Source organism: Dama dama, chromosome 29, assembly GCF_033118175.1.
Source record: "Dama dama isolate Ldn47 chromosome 29, ASM3311817v1, whole genome shotgun sequence".
NCBI classification, from domain to species: domain Eukaryota; kingdom Metazoa; phylum Chordata; class Mammalia; order Artiodactyla; family Cervidae; genus Dama; species Dama dama.
Genome location: NC_083709.1, coordinates 66,273,624 through 66,298,714, shown reverse-complemented (window position 1 = coordinate 66,298,714; position 25,091 = coordinate 66,273,624). Strand labels below are relative to the sequence as shown.

The following is a 25,091-nucleotide window of genomic DNA, read 5'->3' as shown; positions in this document are numbered from 1 at the left end:
AGACCTTGGTATATGGTAGGTACTGAATAAAAGACATGAAGGAATCCTCACTGTCACCCTTGGCTCGGCATGGTCTCACTGCATCCAGATCTTCTCACACGGACCAGCTCACTTCCTAGAGCACCAGTTCTACTTCCCGTGGCTCTGCTGCCCACAGAACAAAGTCTAATCTCAGGCAGGTTGGGGCCACACCAGTGGCAAATGCACTACCCTCCCCATTGGCGTGGCTCTTCCCACCCCTTTCCCATCTTTAAGCACACTGCTTTTCCCGCTGGGAATGCCTTCATCCTCTCCACTTATTTAAATATCAAATTTCAAGCCTGAGCTGACTCTGGCTATCAGATTAGGTCCTCCCAACCTCAGCTTTACTGTACATGCTATATAGAGTATGTTTGAATTAGACTATCTATTCCTACTCTTTTAAAAATCCTCCCTGCTAAGTTCTCAGAGTAGGTTTGAGGCAGAGGAGGAAGACTGGGAAAGGGGGAGGGGTGACTATCAGTGGGGAGCGGATGTCAATTCTGCCCTCTGGAAATACAGGGGAAAAGGTCTGTCCTGTTCTGTGAGACAGCCCTTGGAAACCCTGGAGATAGGAAGAGCATTCCCTCAAGTCTAGCTGCAGGCAACAGGGCCCAGCCTCTCAGCGCCCTAAAATGGAGCGCCCAGAATCCCAGGTGGGCACTCAGAGGTTCACAGGAGTGGAGAGGAATATCAACTCCTCCCTTCTGGAGTCTATAAATGAATCCAGCCATCTTAACTTTTTAGAAGCCCTTCCTAGCTGCTGACTCATTCTGAGTTTGCAATCAATTATTAATAAATATCCCAAATCAAGAAGAGCACTTACATATCAAAGTTCATATTGGTCCTTGAAAGAACAAAATGTTTTTCCCAGACTTGATAAAATCCTTTTAAAAATCTTGATTCTGCTGCTCAGAATCTCAAAGAGATCTCACTTCTTTTGTCATTCATGAATTCATCATTCTTTGATTAAAAATAAAAAAGTTTGTACAGAACAAAAAGAAAAGCCCTATGATAGGTCACTGGAGATTTATGGAACAAAAGTCTAATATTATTATGAAAAGTCTTATCTGATAACAAAAGCACTTTTAAAGCCTCTCCTCCCATATCTGATCAGGACTGACCTTGTCCTCCGAGTGCCAGCCAAGCACTCTCTGTGCCCAGATAGACCCACCAGGCACTGTGGTCTGAGAAGGGTGTGAGAAGACTCTGGCCAACCCCTGCCGTTTCTGAGCCCCCTCTGCCCTAGAGACCTTCTTGCATCTCTGGGGCAGTTCCTCCATGTGTGTTTAGGAGCCTGAAGTCATCTGATATGCTGCCATCTCCCAAACAGCAGGTATAGCCCCATTTATGGGTTTTTAACCCCTTTCCTTTGAGAAGCCAAGGGACCAACCTAAGGCTGAAGGTGAAAGTGTCAGTCACTCAGTTGTGGCGGACTCTTTGCGACCCCATGGACTGTGGCCTGCCAGGCTCCTCTGTCCATGGAATTCTCCAGGCAAGAATACTGGAGTGGGTTGCCATTTCCATCTCCAGGGGATCATCCTGACCCAGGGATGGAACCCAGGTCTCCTGTATCGCAGGCGGATGCTTTACTGCCTGAGGCGCCAGGGAAGCCCTAAGGCCACAGACAGCATATTCCCCATAATCGATCTTCCCCCTGTTTTATCTCCCCTTTCCTTCCAAACCCTCTGAGATCTGGCTTCTGCCCTCATCACTCCCAAATGCTGCTTTGGGGATTTTCAGCCTTAATCCTAGTGGTTTCTTTTCAGAACTTATTTGTTGAATCTTTTTTTGAATCCTTCTTCTTTGGTTCCTATGACTTCACTCTCTCGGTTTCCCCTCTATTTTCTTGGCTGGTTTTTCTGTTTCCTTTGAGGACTGCTCCGCTCACCCTTCAATCACTGTATCCCCAGGGCTCTGTCCCTTGTTCCCTTTATAACTCTACACATTCTCCCTGGATGTTCTCACCACTCATAGCTTCAACTACTATTTTTACTTCAATGACTCTCTGATCATGGTGGTCTCCTGACCTCCAGGAGACATCCTTTCTAATCCAGCTTCCATTCAAACAACCTGTGATCTTTCTAAAATGCAAATCAAAACATGCCGTTACAAACCAAAAAATGCCATTTCCTAATTAAAATCCTTCAATGGTTTCATCCACATTCTACAATGGCTATACTAAATTATTTGCAGTTTCTGGAAAGCATCAAGATACTCTGTGCCTTTGTGGTTTTGTACAGACTATTGTATAAGCCTAGAATGTTCTTTTTACGAGTCTCCACAAAGCCTACTCCTCTAACATTTTTCTAGACTGTGCTTAAATGTAAACTGTTAGCACTCCTTCTCTGACATTTTGGTCTGTTTAGGTATTCCTCTCACAGACCAGTACCATACAATTGCCACCTCTACATTTTAATTGTGATTCCTTTTCTGTTTCCATCCTTCATCAGAATTCCTTGAGGACAGATACTGTCCCTCTCGTCTATCACCAGCACCCACTTAACACAGAGCCTTTATAAAATAATCACTTAAGCGAAATGAAATAAATAGGGAAGAGCTGGCCTGGGAGGCTCAAAGGTTAAGCGTCAGGTCTCAGGTTCTTTGAAGAGTGGCTACAATCACTGATCAAAGAATGAACTCACTGACGCCCAGTGTGGTTTGTCTGTTTGACATTTCTCTTAAACACGGCAAATTCCTTGATGTCCAAAATGGAGGTCAGGCCTTATTCCTTTCCCAGTAAACCTACTTCTGTGTCGGCAGTCCCTATCCATGTATCATCATCTTTCCAGTCACCCGGGCTTAGTCACAATCTTCTGAGCTCCTGCTATCCCAATACATCGATCTCTCAGTTGCTGATTTCATCTCCTTGGTGTATGCTTTATTCCCTATCCTCTTCCCCCTATTATAACTGGAGGACATGCTCTGGACTGGAAAGATGATGGGTCTGGGCTGAGAAACCTCTAGTGGTAGAGATGGGGTGGTTGGCAGGACCTATTACTGATAGGAGGCCATGCATACAACCTGCTACTCTCCAGCCACTAGGCTCCTTACCGTCAGCTTTAGCTCTTGCGTCCCTCTGGGTATGGCTGTTGGCTGGGCTCCCTGGGAGAGCAGGCCCTGGATCCATCAGCTGGGCCAGGGGCCCCTGCCCAGCAGCTCTGAGGCCAGCGGGTGGCATCTCACTGGACTGGGAGCCCTGACAGACCTGGGTGGACCAGGGCTCTGGGCCAACCAGGTCCATGCCTGGCCCCAAGGGCATGGGTGGGAGGCTATGGCTACAGTGAGTGCCCTCATCTGGGGGGCCCACCCTGTCTTGCTGGGCTTCTTGGATGAGTGAGAACTCCTGAGAAGAGTCCCCAATGCTTGCTCGCAGTGGAGGGGAGCCAGAGCCTGCACCTTTCTTCCGGCCCTTGGCGAGTTCGGCAAAGGAGGTGACCCGCCGAGGTGGGGAACTGGGCCCAGTAATGGCGGCGGGGCCCTCACTGAGGCGCACTGGGCAACTCAACATGCGTTCCAGAGAGCCCAAGCGGACAGGGGGGCTGCGTTCTAGGCTGCGGTCGTAGCTTCGAGAGCGCTGACGTCCAGTGCTGAGGTTGGGGGGCGAGGTGTTGGTGTACACTTGCCCCTCGATCACCGTGCGGCCCATGGGAGCCTCCGCTTCCACTTCAGAGCCCACTGCTTCTTGTTCGTCTGGCTGGACGTCTGGCTTCCGGAACAGGTAATACTCGGAGGGCTGGCTAGGGCCAGGGTCTGGGCCAGGGCCAGGGGCAGGACTGATCTTGGTGTGTTCCTCCGAGCAGCTGGTGACAGAAGAGCCAGCTGGGCTTGGGGAGGACTGGGAGGACAGGTCACAGGTGACAAGTTTGTAGTAATTCTGCGTGGCCACGACAAGACGGGCCTGGCTCTGGAAGCAGGCTGTGAGGTCAGCCACAGCTGGGCAGGGCTCACAGTGCGGCCGGTAGGAGTTGCAGTTGGCATCAAGCTCCGGAGACGAGGCGTGAGGACAACCATAGCCACCTTCCCTTCCTCCGCTATCAGGGTGGTGGGACTCACAGGACATCTTCGACTCAGCTGGGGAGGGCTGCAGGTCCAGGTAGAAGGCGCCAGGGTCCGAGTGGCTGTAGAAGGAAGAGTCGCTACAGGACTGCGGGGCAGAGTTGAGGTTGGCGCGGGCGTTGCCGTGCATCTTGCTGTAGAGGGTGCTGAAGGTGACCAGCACGCCGTCCGAGCTGGTGCAGGAGGAGTCGCTCACGTAGCCCATGGACTGGTCCGCCGCCTCGGACTGGCTGGAGGTGCTGCTGCAGCGGCAGTGCTGGGTGCCCGAGCCCGAGCACCTGGGGTTCCTTGGGGATTCATCGGAACTGAGCTTCCACTCCTGGTCAAAGGAGAAGCCAGCGGTGTCGCTGGCCCCACCCCCACTGCCACTCCCACCGGGCCCCCCACACTCATCCAGCTCCATGGTCTCAGCTTCCGGCTCTGGCCGGCAGCAGCGGCCGGTGCTGCAGTGCAGGGCATCCAAGACGGTCACTGGCTCCTGTTCTTGCCCTTCCACCACTCCGGCTCGACTACGCCCTGCCCCCCACGGCCTGCCCACTCTGGGGCCCGGCGGTGGCAGCTGGAAAGAGGAGAGATGGAAGGTGGGCTGGCCAGCCCCGTGCAGGTGGAAGGACTGCTGGGCGGCACTGTCACTGATACTATCCTCATATAGGTCACCAAGTCCCGGCTCCGCCACGCCTGCCTGCAGCAAGAAGGGGTTGTGTCGTTTAGGGGCCCCGGGGCCTCTTCCATCCCGACCCCTGCTCTTGGCGCTGTCAGCAGACCGTGTAGAGCCCCCCGGAGCGGACTGCAGGCTGTTGTACAACAGAGAGTCGGCTTGTCCGAGGTCCTGATCGGGTTGGGGGATGCCCAGCTCCGGTGGGCAGAAGGGGTTGGGTCTTGTGCTCCCACTACCTCCACCTCCCCCTCCACAGCACTGCCTGTCTGGGACTTGGCAGTGCACCAGGGGGATGTGGTGGACGATGAGGGTCTCTCCAGTCAGCTTTGGGGGACTATCCATTCTGGAAAGTTCGAACAGGGGCATCAACAGCACCAGACGCTGCCCCTGGAGCCCAGAGGGGCAGAACACATGTCATCAGGAGAGCTTGGTACCTGGAGAGAGAGGGAAAGAAAGGGAACCTAATGTCACCTCCCCGAAGTCAGGGACATGCCCCTGCCCACGTCATTTGCAGATGGCGAAGAGCCCAAGAGGAAGAAAGATTCAGTCAACATGGAGCTGGACGACTCAGCCCAATGGGGTACATGGCCTCATTGCACAGGGCCAGCTCTCGAGTGTCCCCTTCTCTGCAAGTTCGCCATGCATCCGCTCCAACAAAAGGCCAGGCCCCTGTTAATGCCACCTCTGAAGGTCTGGGCAATCTCAGGGACAGCCCTTTCTCCTCTTTCCTAGCAGTAAACAATGACCAGTCCTGAGTCCAAAAAGAAGTATGAATGATGACATAACTAAGAAAACACCACCTAAGATGCCTGAGAGGGTGCTAGGCAAAGGAGCCATGGAATTGTCTTACACATAGCTACAGCACTTACAGATGACAGGACATCATTAATAATACGTCAGGGATGCACAGCAATAAGCTATAATTTTGCAAGAAAAGTAACTTTTAATGTATTATATCACTTGATGCCTGTGTCATCTTGGACCCCCTTGCCCTTCCTGAGCCCCAGAATACCTGTCCCACTCTGATTGGCTGTGGGCAAGGATCCTCAATCTTCCTACTACTGTGGGGAGGAATGCCTACTTCCTACTTCCTATTCTAGAGCTTCCTGAATAGAGACTGATTTAGGCAGCAGACTTCTAGTACGGCTGATGCCATCCTCTTCCTTCCCAGTGTGGGGTCTGTTTTTATATTCTTTATGTTACTCCAGCACAACATCAGGTAAGGCTTGGCGAACACGAGGCATAATATATTCTTAATATTTAGCTAGCTCAGGGAACAGATCTTCTGAAGTGCCCCAATTCTGTCCAGTTTTAGCTAGAACTTTCCCTATGAGGGTCCCCTAAAACATCTTCTCTTCCTGGTTTTTCCTCTGATAGGCTAAGGTCAAGCTCTCTACACGGAGCCCACTCTGGGGTTCTCTGGTCTCTTGGCTGGACCATGGCAGAATGGCCCCCCTCAAGTTCTAGTCTCCTGTGCTAGCAAGGTCAGGTCCTCAAAGCCTTCACTTGCTCAGACTTCTCATACCTAATCTCTCCTAATTCATTCATTTCTCTTCTTTCTCTTATCATTCCTGCCATTTTCCTCTACCTACAATGAGTCTAAATCCCTCACTGCCCAAGTTCTCCATCATTTAGCTGAACCCTTATACCACCAATTTCTTAAAAGTGTAACTCATTTAGATCACAGGATCAGAGCTCTTCACATGGAGTACAGTAAAGAGTCAGGCAAGTCACACATGCTCAAGGACACAGACAGGCAAAAGACACATAAAACAAAAAATTCAAATGGCTAATAAATATATGTGTGAAGGACACTATTAAAATATGTTATTTGTGTTAAGTTAAATTACATTAAAATTAAAAAGCAAGTATTCACCATCTTTCTTCCTCCTTTCCTTTCTGAGAGGAAGGCTCCTCTGTTGGACTTCCAAGCCTTTGTGTGTTGACTAGGGTAAGAAGTAGACAGGCAGAAGGGCAGAAACCAGAGAGGCTAAATCAGCCACAAGACTAAGAGCTACAGAAGAAAATGTGGGAGTAAATTCATTACCTTTGGTTAAGATTATTATTGGATGACTTCTTAGATAAGATACCAAAAGAACAAGTGATAAAAGAGAACAGAGATAAGGTGGATTTCATAAAAATCAAAAACCTTTGAGTCTCCAAGGGACATGATCAAAAAAGTGAAAAGACAAGTCACAGAATGAGAGAAAATATTTGCAAATTGTGTTTCTGACAAGAGACTTAGAATCAGAATATATAAACAATATACAACTCAACAATAAAAACTATGTAACCCAATTAAAAACTGGGCAAAGAACTTGAGTAGATATTTCTCCACAGAATACATACAAATGATTAATAACACATGAAAAGAGGTTCAACATCATTAGTCACTAGAGAAATAAAAATCACAACAAGATACTACTTCACTCTAAGATAAAAGACAGTAACAAATGCTGGCGAGGATATGGAGAAATTGCAACCCACAAACATTGCGGAAGACATTGTAAAATGGGACAGTCACTTTGGAAAAACAGCCTGGCAGTTCTTCAAAATGTTAAGCATAGAGTTATAATATGACCTAGAAACTCTACTCCGGGGTATATACCCAAGAGAAATGAAAACATATGTTCACGCAAAAGCCTGTATACAAATATTCACAGTAGCCAAAGATGTGGGAACAATCCAGATGCTCATCAACTGATGAACAGATATACCATGGTATAGATAATGGACTATTATTTATCAGTAAAAGGAGTGAAGTACTGATATATGATACAGTATGTCTGAACTGCAAAAAGGTAAGTGAAAAGAGCCAGTCATAAAAGGATTCTTTGCATGATGTTATATGATTCCCTTCCCATGAAATGTCCAGAACAGGCAAATCCACAGAAACAGAAAGTAGATCAGTGGTTACCAGGGACTGAGAGGGTGGAGAACGGGGAGTGACTGCTAATAAGCGTGGAGGTTCCTTCTGGGAGTGAGGAAAATGTTCTGTAGTCAGTCAGTGGTCATGGTTACCCATGTCTGTGAATAAAACCAAAACTCCAGAGTTTTATGGAAAGTGAATTATATCTCAATTTTATAAAAGGGTGAATTTTATGGTATGTGAATTATATCTTAATAAAGCTGTTATTTAAAAAAAATTAAATAGGAAAAAAGATTAAGGTTTATGGGAAGATTGAAGGAGAGCGAAGGACGGGAACCAGAATTAGCAGTGGAGAGGAACGCGTATTTGCACAGATAAGATGAGAACAAGGGAGGGAGAGCTGCCTTGAAGTATTGGGATTTTTGTAGAGAGGGATAAAGAGGATTTTTAGGAAATTTTGCTATGAGGTACATGAGATAATTTCCCCTTCACTCTTTCCCATCTCTCTCTTCCTTTGCCAAGAATACTTTGGCCTCAAATATTGGGTTGGCCAAAAAGTTCTCTAGGGTTTCTCATACAACATTATGGGAAAACCTGAATGAACTTTATTGCCAACCCAATACATTAATATATGCCACAAGGATAACAAAAAGTTAGAAACACCCTAAAATTCCAATAATAATCAATTTGAAAAGTAGAGAACATAGTATCATTAAAACAATGTTGTGTTAATTTCCCTGTTACTGACTTGAGAAAATATTCACAAAAGATTAAGTGAAAATAGCAGATTACAAGCAATATGTACAGTATGACACCATTATTGTAAATAAATATATGTCTGTATCTGTCTTCAGGCTGCTATAACAAAATACATCACACCAGATGGCTTATAAACAGCAGAAATGTATTTCTCATAGCTCTGAAAGCTGGGAAATCCAAGATCAAGATCAAGGTGCCAGCACGGCTGCAGTCTGGTGAAAGCCCACTTCTTGGTTCATTCCTGGCACCTCCCACACAGTGTAAGGGACAAGGGATCTTTTTCTGTTTTATAAAAGCACTAGTCACGTTTAGGAGGGCTCTACTCTCAAGACCTAATGTGGAGTTGGTGGAGGAGAGACACAGACATTCAAACCAGAGCAATATGCACGGAAGAAAACTTGAAAGCATACACAGTACCAAGAGCCAAGGATGCTCAGATCCCTTAGATAAAATGGTGCCGTATTTGCATATAACCTACAAATGTCCTCCAGTTTACCTTAAATCATCTTCAGATCACTTGGCTTCCCTGGTGGCTCAGAGGTTAAAGCGTCTGCCTGCAATGCAGGAGACCCGGGTTCGATCCCTGAGTCAGGAAGATCCCCTGGAGAAGGAAATGGCAACCCACTCCAGTATTCTTGCCTGGAGAATCCCATGGAGGGAGGAGCCTGGTGGGCTACAGTCCATGGGGTCACAAAGAGTCGGACACAACTGAGCGACTTCACTCACTCACTCACTCAATGTGAATGCTACTTAAATAGTTGCCAGAACATGTCAAATTCAAGTACAGCTTTTTGGAACTTCCTGGAATCCTTTTTTCTTGATTATTTTTGATCCCCATAGTTGGTTGAATTCAACCATAGTTGGTTGAATCTATGCATGCACAACCTGTGGACTTGACAACAAAATGTTAACAGTGCTTATCGCTGTTGACTGATTCGGGATTATTTTAAATTTTATTCTTTTTGTTTCCTCTATATTTTCTAAAAATAAGTATCTGTTATGTATACAACTTGAACAGTTTTTAAAGCACTTTTTTCCTTTAAGCACTACAGATATTGTCAGTCAGGGCTAGGGGAGGGGACATCCCCCTAAATATAGTACTAGGTTGCCCCAGGGTCCAGGCCATAATTTGAGGCCTGGACTAAATGGAGCACAAAGAACTTTCTTGTACACACAGCAGTAATGTTAGGATCACCTATGGGCCACGGCCATCACTTGCTCTTCAATGAACACCACCCCCACCCCCTTCTATTTTCTGGCTGCCACTGTGTGGCTGGTGGGATCTTAGCTCCCTGACCAGGGATGGAACCCGCACCCTGAGCAGTGAAAGCACAGAGTCCCAACCACTGGATCACCAGGGAATTCCATTCCCCACCCCCACCATTCCCCTTTCAAAGCACCATTTTCAAATAGATACACAGAAGAATTTGCCTGACCCATAAAACCACTGACTGGGAGTCATATACGCATTCAAATAAAGAAACATAGCAATTCACAGAGCCTGGAAAGCTGACTCTGAATCATGGATAAAGCACAAATAGATGTAGAGGGCGATGGAGAAAGAACCTCAGGCAGGAGGGCGCCGACAGTTTATTATGTTATGTTTACGTATCTGTCCCCAGACTAGAGTGCAGTACCTTGAGGTCAGAAACTGGGATACAGTTAACCCCTTGTCCCTAGAACCCATGCATAGTGCTTGGAACACAGTAGGCATGGTAGGTTAGTTGCTGACTCCTGTTCTACGCATTTTAAAAATTGACTTGTTTGTCTTTTTATTGTTGAGTTGTAGGAGTTTTAAAATTTATTCTAGATATGAGTCCTTTGTCAAATACACATCTTGAGACTATTTTAAGTGGCTTCTTCTCAAATGTGACTTGCTCATTTGTTTTCTTAATGGTATTTTTAATTAATTGAAGTTTTTAATTTTATGAAGTTCCATTTATCTGTTTTTTTTCTTTATAGTTAAAGCTTTCTGTGTTCTAAGAAATCTTTGCCTATCCCAAGAAATTTTTCTGTTTTTTTTTTAAATAAATGTTGTATAGTTTTCACTATTATATTAAGGTTGTGCTGCATTCTATTTTAAGTGTAAAGCTCTTTCACTGGCTGATTTCATTTTATTTTACATTTTTGTATCTCAGAGAAAGTCTTACTCCTTCCTGATCTCCACATGACCAGAGGAAATCTTGGCAATAGTTTCTCCACAGATAACTCTAGTCCAGCCAACTAAGGCAAAGTTCTACAGGCATCTCACAAGTCTCAGTACTCACGCTTTGGCCCCATACCTCCACATTTTTTACAAAGCAGTTTTTATGTATATCAAAAGCTTCCCTGGTGGCTCAGACGGTAAAGTGTCTGCCTGCAATGCGGGAGACCGGGGTTCGATCCCTGGGTTGGGAAGATCCCCTGGAGAAGGAAATGGCAACCCGCTCCAGTACTCTTGCCTGGAGAATTCCATGGACTGAGGAGCCTGGTAGGCTACAGTACATGGAGTTGCAAAGAGTCAGACATGACTGAGCGACTTCACTTTTTATGTATATCATCTCATTGATCCTATCAACACACCAGAGCAGGTAGATTACTTCATTTAAAAATAAATAAATAAATAAATAAGGAAATCATCACCTAGAAAAAAGAAATGACTTGCCCAAGAACTCTCAGGGGATAAATGACAGAATTAAGACAGGAGTCAGGAATCGTAACTTTTGACCTTTTTCTCCATCAGTTAGGAATGTAATGAGAGTATATGGTATATATGACTTGATTTCAATCACCACAGAACACATTTACTAAGAGCATTTCTCTTAGACTTCTCGCCTGAGAGTGTCATGTTCTATAAGAAGACAAGTTTAATACTGTGGCCCATGAGCTCTAAGAAAGGGGAAGAGAAAACAGTGAGATGGGAGAGTGCATCCTGGTCTCTTTCTGTACCCTGGTGAGATGGAGAGACATGAGAGATGGAGGAGGGGGGAATAGAGAACCCAGAAGAAAGTGGAAGAAAGCTCTCAGCTCTGTCTAACAGATGGACAGAGAAGTGGTGGGCTCAGTCAGCATAAAGTTACAAGGTCTAGGATCCCCACAATTAGGGAAAGCTTTCCACAAGAGCCCTCTTCCTGGGTCTCATCACAAATAGGTCTCTCTTGGCCAATCATCATAATGCTGTTTATTAGGGATCATTTACTGAGCACTTACACTCAACATGATTGACATACAGCATCTCTAATTCCACTATAATCCTTTAAAGTAGACATAACCATCCCCACTTTACAGATGAGAAAACTGAAGCTTAGGAAGTGTAAACAGTTTGCCATAATTATATGGCTAAGATGGACGCAAACCCAGGTCTGCTCAATTCTTAATTCTTTCCACTACAATTGCCTCTCAGAAAATGATCAGGGTCACACCCTCTTCCTAAAGTCTCTGCATTTACCCTGCTACCAACGCAGACACTTCCTACTTTTTCCTGGAGAGGCTCACACTTTAGTTTCTACTTGAAAGTGAATGTGTTAGTGGCTCAGTTGTGTCTGACTCTGCGACCACATGGACTGTAACCCACCAGGCTTCTCTGTCCATGGAATTCTCCAGGCAAGAATACTGGAGTGGGTTGCCATTTCCTTCTCCAGGGGGTCTTCCTGACCCAGGGATCTAACCCAGGTCTCCTGCATTGCAGGCAGATTCTTTACCATCTGAGCCACCGGGACTCACAGTTTCCATTTACACAGTTTGTATTTACCCATTTTGCTAGTCTTTGAACCCATAGCCCCTTTCATATCAATGCCCCAGGCTCTAATAACACTCTTTAATCCTACCTCCTGCTCCAGTTTCCAGCTCACATCTCTCTGTCCCATTCACAGTCCTCAATACCCTTTTCCCTTGCACCACAGTTCACATTCCTAGATGCTTCCCGGGAACTAATACCTTCCCACAATTTCCCAATGTATTACCCTACCCAATCACATTTTGCACAACATGGAACTACTGACTCCTAATAGTGTATGTTTTTGAATCCTCCACCAAGGTGATCCAATGGAGAGGGGTATTTAAAGAATTCTATCTTCTCAGCAATAGAATTCTGGGTAATTCTGGGCAGGAAGAAGTTATAAACTCCAGAGAAAGGTTTCCCTTGTCTTTGGTCATTAGCATCTTTCTGCCAGTCATAGAACCCCTTCCCTCTTTTTTTTGGCCTCTGAAGGAGGAGGGGAAGATAGTGATACTCAGTTGTTATTCTCCAGCAATCTGACCTTGACTTGAGGTCTGATGGGCAGCCTCAGCAGGACTGCTAAGCCTTTTCCTGTCTGGGTTCTCTCTTGGACAGGACTGAAGGGGGGAGAGCAGGAGAGTGGATTTGGGTGTATCGACTTATCCTTAGGTCTGCTCCTGTTAGGAATCTAAGCCTGTATAAGAAGGCCAATGATAACAGGTCAGGTGTCCTAGGTATTACATCCTCTCTCTCCCTATAATGTGGAGCCTCCTGGTCAACATTCTTTCTTACTCCATCCTTATCTGCAGCTTCGTGGCTCCTGCAGCACCAGATGTGGTATGCGTGTCTGTGTGCATGTATGTATGTACATGGACAAGATGGGCTCGATGCTTCCCCTTCCCAGTGCCTGCTCTTGAAGGCTGAGAGGATCCCTGCAGTTCTCCATCATAAACTTACCGGAGAGGTACGGGTGTCTCTTCTCATTAAGCCTTTGTGTCCAGCTCTGACTCCCTCTCTCCTGACCCACACTATAGCAGCTTCATTAGAAATGCTCAGAAAGGAAGAAGGGGATCTTCTCCACAAAATAGCATCAGCCCCAGCCTCTGTTCTTCCCATCTCTGCACCACAGCCCGAAAGTATGCATGGATGAGCTTGTCTAACATTTGCTCTCCTGCTCGCTTGCTCGCTCTCTCTCCCTCTCGGAAAGACAAAGCCAACCCTCAGAAGCCAGGGCCCAAATGTGCTGATCGGTTGTTCGGCGTCCCTGTCCTGCTCCTCCCCCCAGCCCCGCTGAGCCTTACCTCCGTAAGGTGCCTTAGCTGAATCCCAAGGCTTCTGTTCCGCAGCACTCCCACCAAGCTCTATCTTGACAGTTGGAGCTGAGGCACTGTTCCACCGGCCCGCACAGGGGCAAGTGGGCTGATTTCCTAAGATCTGATTTCTGCTAATACAATGGCATCGTTGCTAATGCAGGGAGGCTGCGCAATCCCAGCCCAGTATCCTTGCCGCTGCCGCTGGTGCTGCGGTGACGTTGCTGCTCCGGGAAGGGGGGAGGGAAGGACCAGGCATGCCCACAGTGCAGCCGCTCAGCCTCCCAGCCTGGCAGTCCCTGCGGGCCCTCTAGCCTGGGGAAGGGGGAGGGTAGAGAAGGGAGTCAGCCACAGAGGGCAGGCAGTGCTGTGAGGCGAGAACTCCCCCAGCGGCAAACAGAAGCCTAGTGAGCAGGGCCCGGCTCCTCTCATTCCTAGGAGTCTCAGGGAAAAGGTCTGGGAGGAGGCTGGGAGCTTCCTTCCTTCCTCAGGCCCCTCCTTTTCGATCTCAGCCAGAAAACCTCTCCCTCCTCTTTTCACCCACTCTGAATGACTCCTTGTTTTCCAGCCTTTTCCTTTCACTAGGATTCCAGACGAGCCTCAGGGTGGAGCAGCCAGCCGGGGAGGGGGTTCCTGCAGGCCCGGAGGGAGGCTGTGGGGACCAGTCATCATTCCACCAGCAGTAATACCAAGTTCCTAGACTTGACACTAGGCTATCTAGGGTGTGCCTCTTCAGAGAAACGGGATCTGAATCAGAAGAACAGGAGAGAGAGAGAGAGACTGGGGCATTGGTGGGCTCCTATACGACGAGTGGTAGTGAGCCTCAGGATCAAGTTGGCTGCAGGCCCCTTCCTACCACAGGGTCCAGTTCAGCTCCCTGGATCTTCCGAGGGTCTGTTGGTGTGGCTGGAGCAGAATCCCTCCCCCTCTCACCTACATCAGTTTTTGGTTAGTGCTAAGCAGGGACCAGCTAGGCCTGTGGGTATGTCCATTTGGTCAGGCCAGGGAGCAGGAAGTCTGTTTTCCTAGAGAAAGGAAGGCTAACGGAAAGGAGTGGTCCCCCCCAGGCCAGAGAAACCTCGGTTCCTTCTGAAGCCCTACAGAGCTCTCCACCCCTTCCCTACTCCACCCTTAGGTTCTGGGCCAGTTCTGCGGGAATCAGGAAACGGCGGAGAAGACACAGCCGGAGCCAGGTGCCCCGTCAGCAGCAGCGTGTCTCTGTCCAGTCCGTGCCAGGGCCGCCCACGGGCATCCCCGAACAGGGATGGTCTCAAGCTGGGCTTGGCCCTCAAGCTCTAGCTGTCACAGGGCTCCTTCCAGTATGGACCACTATCTGGACTCCACAGCCAAGCCCTTGGATTTTCAGGCCCTAAAAAGAAGGCTTAGGTCTACTGGCCAGGGCCATGTCAGCCACCACTCAGGATCTAGAAGAGACGTCCTTTCTTGCCATTTATTGTTGCTTCTATTCCCTATGAGACTCAAGTGCCCACTGACGTTATGCTGAAATGAGCTGAGTTAGAGAGAAGTGGCTAAAGACCCCCCAAACCTATCTCCAACCTTGACTTGTTTGAGGGGCCATGTCCCCATGATCCTACAAAGCAGAAAAAAGGAGAGAGGGAGGCTGCTGTTCATAAAACTAGCCGTGAGTGGTCCCCTCTGGGATGTTGGAAGGTATCACTGTGCTTCCCTCTCCCCCTGCTGGAACAGACCTCACAGGAGGCTGGATAAGCAGCTGAGACAGGGGCAAAGTCAATCTCAACCAGTGCTTAGAGCTGCAGCTGGAGCTCTGGACCCAGGGCCTTTGTCCCTGAAATTTCTCTGAGGCTAAGCTGTGCATGGAAAGTCATTTACTCTGGAAATGTTTCCAGTTGCCTACAGCAGGTAGCAGCTACCATATTTCCAGTGCTTAACTTATTCACCACATCACAGACTACATCATCACCTACTTTCCACCAATTACTGCCAAAGATCTATAAGGCTTTGATGAGAAGATCAATTTTTTTTCTGACTAGAAACAAACTATAAACACCATCCTTTATAAACCTTTATAAACCACATTATAAACCACAATGCCTCCTAACTAGTCTTCTCACCTGCAATTTACTTCCTACTTAGTACTGCCAGATTTATTACCCCGAAGTCTTATCTTTAGTCAACATTCACTCCTCCTGCCCCTTTTACTGTTATCCAATACCTAGAGAATCAAGTTCAAACTCCTCACTTTGGCTTTCAAGTTCCCTCCATCTTTTCTGTCTACTCACTTTCTATCCAACCTTACTTTCCATCCTCCATTCATGTAGTCCTTCAAACCTGTCTCATAAGCTCTTTCCACTCAGCTGTCTTTGTTCAGATTCTCCTGCCTGTTACACTTGACTAAACCTATAAGGAATTATCCAAAACCTACAAGGCCCAGGTCAACTCCTGCATCAAGTCTTCACTGATCACCTTGAAGCCAGAAATTATCTTTGTCTACTGAACTGTGATTGCAGATTACTGATTTTATAGACAAGAAAAAAAATCCCACAAAAGCCAGGGGGTCAATACAGGCTGCCAATTTCTTATACTGCCAAGTAAGATCATTAAAACAATAACAACAACAACAAAAAACCCTTGTATCAGTTATTTTCATCATTTTATTAAAAAAACAAAGTCATTATTTTTCTCACTTCATTGTATACTGAGGCAAACTTCATTGGAAACTAACAGTTCATGAGAGGTTTTGATTAAGTAAATCACTTGTTATTTGACATGATTATGCTCTTTTTTTTGCATATCCGCCTTAATGGCTCTTTTAGATAGCAACGTCCAAGTTATACTCATCTTCGTATTCCCAATATCCAGAGCTTGAGATAGTATCATTTTTTATTTTGTGTTTCTCATAATACTAGCAGTGTTTAGATTGTAGAAGGTGGTGAGTCAAAGTCTTGTTGAATTAGAGTAGTCTAAAAGGGGTGAGAGTGTAAATGAAAGTTAAGTGGTGGGCAGATCTGACTCAAAAGGCCGATAGAGAAGACCCCTGCTGTTCATAAGGGGGAGAAAAGGTCTATTAAAAGAAAGCGTAGCAAAAAAGGAATAACCCTTCATAATCTTGAGTTACATAATGCATTCTTAGACATGATACCACAAGTACAAGTGACCAAAGAAAAAACAGATAAGTTGGACTTCATAAAAGTTTAAAAATTTTGTGCTTTAAAGAACACAATCAAGATAGTAAAAAGAAAAAAAAGGAGGGGGGAGACAACTCAACGAGTGGAAGAAAACATTTGCAAATCATATATCTGATAAGGGACTTCTATCCAGAATACATAAAGTACTTTTATAACTCAACAAAAGATATATAACCCAATTTAAAAATGGGAAAAGGATCTGAGCAGACATTTCTCTAAAGGAAACAAATAGTCAATAAGCACATGAAAAGATACTGAATATCGTAAGTTATTAGGGAAGTGCAAATCAAAAGTAAAATGAGATACCACTTCCCCCTATTAGAAAAGATAAATAAAAAAGACAGACAATAACAAATGTTGATGATGTGGAGAAATTAGAACCCTCATATGCTGCTGGGAGGATTGTATGATAGTTCAATCACTTTGGAAAATAGTCTGGTAGCTTCTCAAAACATTAAACACAGAGTCACCATATGACCCAGAAATCCTACTCCTAGGTATATACCCTAAGGGAGTGAAAACATATCTATCCTCACACAAAAGCTTATATATGAATGTTCACAGCAGCATTATTTATAATAGCCAAAACGTAGGAACAACCCAATATCTATTAACAGATGAATGGATTAAATTAAATGTGGTATAGTCATAAAATGTAATATTAGTTGGTGATAAAAAGTAATGAAGTAGTGAAACATGCTACAATGTGGATGAACCTTGAAAACATTATGCTAAGTGGAAGATGCCAAACACTAAAGGCAATGTATTGTTTGACTTCATTTCACCAGGGAAGCCCTTTTCATATGAAATGCCCAGACTAGGCAAATCTATGGAGATGAAAAGTAGATTACTGGAGTGGCTTCCAGGGACTTGGGGAAAGGGAAAATGGCGAGTGATTGTTATTGGGTACGGGATTTTTTGGGGGGATGATGCAAATGTTCTAAAATCAGATTATGGTGGTGGTTGCCCAACTCTGTGAATATCCTAGTAACAATTGAATGTGTGCTTAGTCGCTCGGGCATGTTTGACTCTTTGTGACCCCATGGACTGCAGCCTGCCAGGCTCCTCTGTCCATGGGATTCTCCAGGCAAGACTACTGGAGTGGGTTGCCATGCCCTCCTCCAGGGGATCTTCCCAATCCAGGGATTGGACCCAGGCAGATTCTTTACCGTCTGAGCCACCAGGGAAGCAACTGAATAGTATACTTTAAATGATGAGACAGATATCTGTTATGTCTCAATAAAGCTGTTAAAAAAAAGAAGCTGCAGCAGTGAGCAATGCCATCTAGCACCACAGAGGCAGAAGTCTCTAAAGGCTCAGGAACTGCGTGGGGGTAGGGGTGGCAGAAACTCAGGTGTACTAGAAAATAGAGGGTATCACTGCCATGTCAACCCTAGGATCTCAAACAATTCCCTCTTCCGTCTGTTTTTTTTTTCAATACCAAAATTCTTAGAAGGATGGACTATGTTAATTCTTTCTCCTTAATTATTTCTCAGTCAGAACTGTGTCTTCTTTTTATTAATACTTGAATTGTCTAAAAGCAGTTCTAACTTTTAAGCTCATAATATTTAAATTGCCTGACACTTATCCACCCTCTCCTATTGAAACCCTCTTTTTCCTTTGGCTTCCGAGTTTTTCTTCTTAGATCATTCTTTCTTCATTGTTTAATACAACAATACCTGACCTATATTTAAATATAGACTCACAGTAGGGCTCAGACCTGAAATTTTTTCAACCTGAGAAGTGTTTAGCCCTTCCCAGTATTCTGTTGATTTCCAAATCTTCATTCTTCCTGAACTTCCAGAATCAAATCTCCAATAGCCCACTAGGGTACTTCTTACTCCCGCAAATGGAGGGACTTCCCCTGGTGATCTAATGGTTAAGACTGTGCGCTTCCACAGCAAGGGGCACGGGTTAGATTTTTGGTTGGGGAACTAAGATCTCCCACTCAGCGTGGTGCGGCCCCCCCAAACAAAAACCAACCAACCAATCAAAAAAAAAAACAAAAAACCAAATTGATTTTTCTATTTCAAATCAGCTTTCTTTAAACTACCATTATACAAAATTGAGCTATTTCAAATCCTAAAAGATGATGCTGTAAGTTCTGCACTCAATATGCCAGCAAATTTGGAAAACTCGGCAGTGGCCACAGGACTGGAAAAGGTCAGTTTTCATTCCAATCCCAAAGAAAGGCAATGTCAAAGAATGCTCAGACTACTGCACAATTGTACTCATCTCACACGCTAGCAAAGTAATACTCAAAATTCTCCAAGCCAGGTTTCAATAGTATGTGAACTGTGAACTTCCAGATATTCAAGCTGGATTTAGAAAAGGAAGAGGAACCAGAGATCAAATTGGCAACATCTGCTGGATCATCGAAAAAGCAAGAGAAGACCAGAAAAACATATACTTCTGCTTTATTGACTACACCAAAGTTTTTGACTGTGTGGATCACAACAAACTGTGGAAAATTCTTCAAGAGATGGGAACACCAGACCACCTGACCTGCCTCCTAAGAAATCTGTATGCAGGTCAAGAAGCAACAGTTAGAACTTGACATGGAACAACAGACTGGTTCCAAATCAGGACAGGAGTACATCAAGGCTGTATATTGTCACCCTGCTTATTTAACTTATATGCAGAGTACATCATGAGAAATGCTGGACTGGATGAAGCACAAGCTGGAATCGAGACTGCCAGGAGAAATAGCAATAACCTCAGATATGTAGATGACACCACCCTTATGGCAGAAAGCAAAGAAGAACTAAAGAGTCTCTTGATGAAAGTGAAAGAGGAGAGCGAAAAAGCTGACTTAAAGCTCAACATTCAGAAAACTAAGATCATGGCATCTAGTCCCATCACTTCATGGCAAATAGATGGGGAAACAATGGAAACAGTGACAGACTTTATTTTTTGGGGCTCCAAAATCACTGCAGATGGTGACTGCAGCCATGAAATTAAAAGACGCTTGCTTACTCCTTGGAAGAAAAGCTACGACCAACCTAGACAGCATATTAAAAAGCAGAGACATTACTTTGTCAACAGAGGTCCATCTAGTCAAAGCTATGGTTTTTCCAGTAGTCATGTATGGATGTGAGAGTTGGACTATAAAGAAAGCTGAGCACCGAACAATTGATGCTTTTAAACTGTGGTGTTGGAGAAGATTCTTGAGAGTCTCTTGGACCGCACGGAGATCCAACCAGTCCATCCTAAGGGAAATCAGTCCTGAGTGTTTATTGGAAGGACTGATGCTGAAGCTGAAACTGCAATACTTTGAACACCTGATGTGAAGGACTGACTCATTGGAAAAGACCCTGATGCTGGGAAAGATTGAAGGCAGGAGGATGAGATGGTAGGATGGCATCACCGACTCAATGGACACGAGTTTGAGCAAGCTCTGAGAGTTGGTGATCAACAAGGAAGCCTGGCGTGCTGCAGTCTATGGGCACGACTTAGCAACAGAACAACAACAACAAAAGGTAACTCGGTCAGTAACGTCTGATCTGGCATTCAGACACAGAACCATCTGACTCCAGAGTCAGTGTTCCTAACCACTTGTTACACTGCCTTTCGAGTTCCCGTCACTACTTCTATCATCCGAATTCAGACCTGCAGGCACCGCCCCCCTCTGAATTATCACACAGCCTTCTAATCAGTTTTCTTGCTTTCATTCTGGATCTTTCCTCCCAGCTATCCTATATACTGACACAAGACTAATTTCCCCAAAGTACTGCCTCAATATTGGCATCCTCACCTTACTACTAAAAAGTTGTTAGTGGCCCCCCACTGCCTACAGGATAATCCAAATTCCTTAACGTGGTATTCAAAGTTCCTTCCTACTTATCCAACCATGTTCCATCACACGACAAATTTATTCTGAATTTTGGCTCACTCCACTGGGAAGATATCTGGAATGCTCCATTTTCCTTGCCTTTGTTTCTTTTCAAAGGATCTAGCTCAAATTCTACCATGTCTGGAAGCTTTTCTTTATCATGAAACTCTTTATTCCGAACTTTTTCAATATCAACTGTCTACACAACTCATTTGGTACCAAGTCTTGGCCATTTTATTGTTATTTATCTCTGGATGACAGCACACTTTTGAAGAGTGGGACTGTCTTATATCTTTTTTTTTTTTTCTGTCTTATATCTTGATAAGTAATTCTGAGCCCAGAATTGGCACTCAGTAGGGCACCACCGATGTTTGCTTGGTAAAGCTATTGAATGCCAAGCCCAGTGGGCTAGCTGGACTCAAGTCAGCTTTCAGGAGGTTAGCTTTGCCTCAGAATAGCTTTTTTTTTTTCCTTAAACTTTTTAAATCGGTTCTTTTATTCATTCATTTATTTTTAAATTTTCTTTGGAGTATAGTTGCTTTCCAACGCTGCGTTAGTTTCTGTGGTACAGCACAGTGAATCAGTTATACGTATATATGTAGCCTCTCTTTTAGAGTTCCTTCCCACTGAGGTCACCACAGAGCATTAAGTAGAGTTCCCTGGGCTATAGAGTAGGTTTTCATTAGTTATCTATTTTATACATGTGTATATATGGCGATCCCAATCTCCCAATTCATCCCTCTCCCCTTCCCCCTCTTAGTGTCCATCTGTTTGTTCTCTGCATCTGTGTCTCATCTCTACCTTGTAAACAGGTTATATGCACCATATATGAGTTAATCTACAATATCTGTCTTTCTGACTTACTTCCCTCTGTATGACAGTCTTTAGGTCGATCCATGACTCTGCAAATGGCACAATTTCATTCCTTTTTATGGCTGATACTCCACTGTACACACGTACCACATCTTCCCCATCCATTCCTCTGTTGATGGGCGTTTAGGCTGTTTCCAGGTCCTGGCTATTGTAAACAGTGCTGCAATAAACATTGCAGTGCATGGATCTTTCAGAATTACGTTTTTTTCCAGGTATACGCCCAGGAGTGGGGTTGTTGGGTCATATGGTAGTTCTATTTTCAGTTTTTTAAGGAACTTTCAAACTGTTCTCCATAGTGGCTGTATCAATGTACATTCCCATCAACAGTGTAAGAGGGTTCCCTTTACTCCACACCCTCACTGGCATTTATTGTTTGTAAGAGAATAGCATATTTGATAAGAGGCAAGGAAGGAAGGAAGATTAAAACCAGAAAGTTAAGCCTTAGCAAAGTGCTTAGTAAATAAATCTTCAAGGCCAAGATCTCTCTTAACCCCTCATTTCTTTCCATTTTCACACTAGGGATGGAAAAATGAGTGAGCAGCCATGTCTTCAGTTAGCACTTCACTATCGTTTATTTCCACAGTCATGATCCTAGAGTGAAGATTGCAAAGTGAGAGAGAGCCTGGTGGTCACATCTTGTATGTCGACAGATTTTATGTGGTTTGCACAAGCATTTCTACTGTGGTCAGAATGGCAAGCCTTGGACCACTAGAAAGGCAAGGGATAGCTAAACCCAAGTTAGGCTGAGACCCTTGAAGCAAGCTCATGTGATCCAGGGTTGATGGTTCCTCCAAACTTTTGGAGAAAAATATCTCCAGCTTAAGTTGACAGGATTCTCAAAATTAAGGAGTATGCAAAAATTAATTTGCATCAAAGATCACAAATATACATGGAAACAAGATACTATGAATGAATAACAGAAAACAACAAATAATAGATTTAAACTGCAAGAACTTCAAATATTAAGAACATCAGAGACAGAACACAAATCAGCTATGGGTAAAATGTTTTAAATAAAGGATAAATTCTCACAGATAAGCAGTTAGTACGAAATTATTAGAAAGATCCAGGGGAGGTGAAAATAAAACATACCTGAATATAATCATTCGCTGCTGAGCATTCTTATACCTGAACCAGGCTATGCTATAGGGAGTTGACAGGTGAAAAAAGGATATGGAGGCTAAGGAGAGATAAAACATCTTGCTATAGATCTGAATGGTAGCCTATTCAAAACACTGTGTGAAAATGCTCTATAAATTATAAACATTTTATAGAAATGTAATGCCTTGTTGTTACTCTTTAAAAATACCAGCATCCATTGAAGATTTTACCTGAATTATTAATAATTATTTACTGTGATGGTTGAAAAATGATGATTTTCTTTCTATTATTCCTCCTACATTTATTAGCTGGCATTCCAATATGAGAAAGATTTCCTGTTTCCTTCCTATTTATTTTTTTGGTATCTGTATAGATTCTTGGCTTTTTAAAAAACATTCAGTGGGTCATAATCTCTTGCTGGGTATTATTGATTTTGATGGTCATTATCTCAGATTTGGCATGATTTGGCTCTTTTTTGTGTGAAGATTTTTATTGTTGTGTACGAACTTTTTGGGTCTTAGTTGTGGCATGTGGGCTCAGTTGGCCTGCAGCATGTGGAACCTTACTTTCTTGACCAGGAATCACACTTGCATCTCCTGCATTAGAAGGTAGATTCTCAACACTGGACCACCAGGGAAGTCCTCAAATTAACTATTTATTTTTGGAATAATTTTTAGAAAAATAACAGAGATAGTTAGGAGTGTATCCCTATGTCTTTTCAACCTGCACCCCCTAATGTTACCATCTTATATAGTCATGGTGCATTTGCCAAAACAAGGAAATCAACACTTAATACAGTATTATTGTCTGAAGTTGGAGATTGTGAGGGTTTTGCCAGTTGTCCCACTAATGTTCTTTTTTTTTTTTTTTTTTACTATTTGGCTTTTTAAAAACTATATATATATATATGTATGTATATATGTATATACACATGTATATAACTTTTATAAAATGTAAATGTTTTAAAACAAAATAAAGCCCTCCCCCTTCAAAAGATAGGTCGATATATACTGGAGGCTATAGATAAACAGCTTGGACAGTGTTTTAAGTATAGTTTAGCAAATAAAAAGATCTGTATTTCCCATAATCAAGACATTGAGTAGTTTTGGAAACTATCAGGCAGGTAACTTTTAGTGAAAGCTGTATTGCAAAATAGATAAGACAATGTGATCTGAATACATTTCTGTCCCTAGTCCTTCCCAATTGCTCTGCTTACCTTTCACCTCAGGACACTTTTCTCTGGACATTAGCAGGAAGTACTTGCCTGTGTTGACCTAGTCAGGTATCCTCTACACCAGAAACAATCTATGTTAGGTAACTCCTTTTGGCCATGTTTTTGCCTCAGACTGCATGAGTGATTCCAGTAGGAAAGGTCAGAAGTGCCCAAATCATACTGAATAAAAATAAACCACAATTTACCATATACTCTCTTCTCTGAGGGAGAAGCATCCCAAGGCCATGAATTAATATCCTCTCAAGAGTCAATCAATCAATCAAATAAACCAGTCACAAGTATCCACTGCACACACTTCTGCTGGGTACAAAGCACTGTGCTGGGTGTTTAGGGGTAAGAGCTCAACTTGAGGGGCTCCTAATTTTGCTAAAATCATTGCCAACATGCCTCTTTGGAGGGCTCTGGCAACAAGAAAGATGTTTCAGGATGTAAGATAAGGGTCGGAGGAGTGGTTTCAGACTTTTTCAGCCCCAATACATAGAACATCTCTGGTTGAAGCAGGGAAGGCCTAAAGCCCCATACACTCCAACTCCCTCTCTCCACTTCAGAGGGGCCCCCCAAAGGCTTCCAGGGGACCTTAGGGCTCATATGAAAAACTTCTGAAAATCTCTGGGCAACGGCAAGACTAAGCACAGTTGGTCTGGATCGGGGAAATGGGGAGTGAAACGAAAACTGCAAGAAATCATCTTTTTTACTTCATGACTCTCGAATCATATATGCTTGGGAAATGATGTCAATTAACTGCATCAACAGCAGACTTACGTCACAGAAAATAACTTTCTAAGTGAATTCAGAAAAATCAGTTTGTATAATTACCCCCATGCCCACTAAGGTTCTATGTCTTTATAGGCCATGAGATTTGATGGACACTGAATTTCCTCTAAGACAAGTACTTCTCACTGAAATGTATGAGAGATGCTGGAAGAATTTGGAGATTTAAGAGTTGGTGGTCATAGTGATTCCTGCAGTCTCCGGGCCGAGTGGCAAGGAGAGAATAAACAGGCCGTTAGCTGCCTGAGCACCAGGCTGTGACATCAGGAGTCGAGTCCACACACGGAATAGCAGCCAACGCCCAGGAGCACATCTGTCTTTCCCCCAGGTTGTGTGTAGCTGCTCCGAACTGAGGAGGCCACTGTTCTGAACTGGCATTAAGTTATTTTGGACTCCAAGTGAGGCCAGCCAGTGTGTTGGGCGTGTGCTGGAAGAGGCCTAGCCTGAAAGGCTGTCCCAGACACACCCAGCTGCTTCCTTATCAGGCCTCCCTAATGTAGAGTCTTCTTTAGAAGCACAGAGCTTGCTTTGCGTTTGGCTTCTCAAATATGTTACAGAAAGGTTCAGCTAAAAGTCCACCCCCCAAAATCAAACAGATTTAGAAGAGGCCTGACTCTGAAGTACAACAGAATAGGCTCTTTCCTAGGACCACCTGGTGTGGGTTTATCTCCTTTCTCCCAAGTCTTGTTATTGTTCAGTTGCTAGGTCATGTCTGACTCTTTGTGACCCCATGGACTGCAGGA

The 25,091-nt window shown here is 44.4% G+C and overlaps 1 protein-coding gene across 5 annotated transcripts in view; it reads right to left on the bottom strand.

Moving 5' to 3' along the window:
• Positions 1-25,091, bottom strand: part of RUSC2 (RUN and SH3 domain containing 2) — a 56,833-nt gene that overhangs the window by 7,807 nt on the left and 23,935 nt on the right. For 2 of the 5 annotated variants that reach the window (XM_061132976.1, XM_061132978.1), the window contains exon 2: positions 3,073-5,169. The exons of 1 other annotated variant lie outside the window; for it this stretch is intronic. In XM_061132976.1, coding sequence (XP_060988959.1) covers positions 3,073-5,101 — 2,029 coding nt within the window. In that variant the 5' untranslated portion in view covers positions 5,102-5,169. Of the gene's footprint in view, positions 1-3,072; positions 5,170-13,361; positions 13,803-25,091 lie in introns of those variants that run through there. 2 more of the 5 variants (XM_061132977.1, XM_061132980.1) reach the window with 2 other exon arrangements.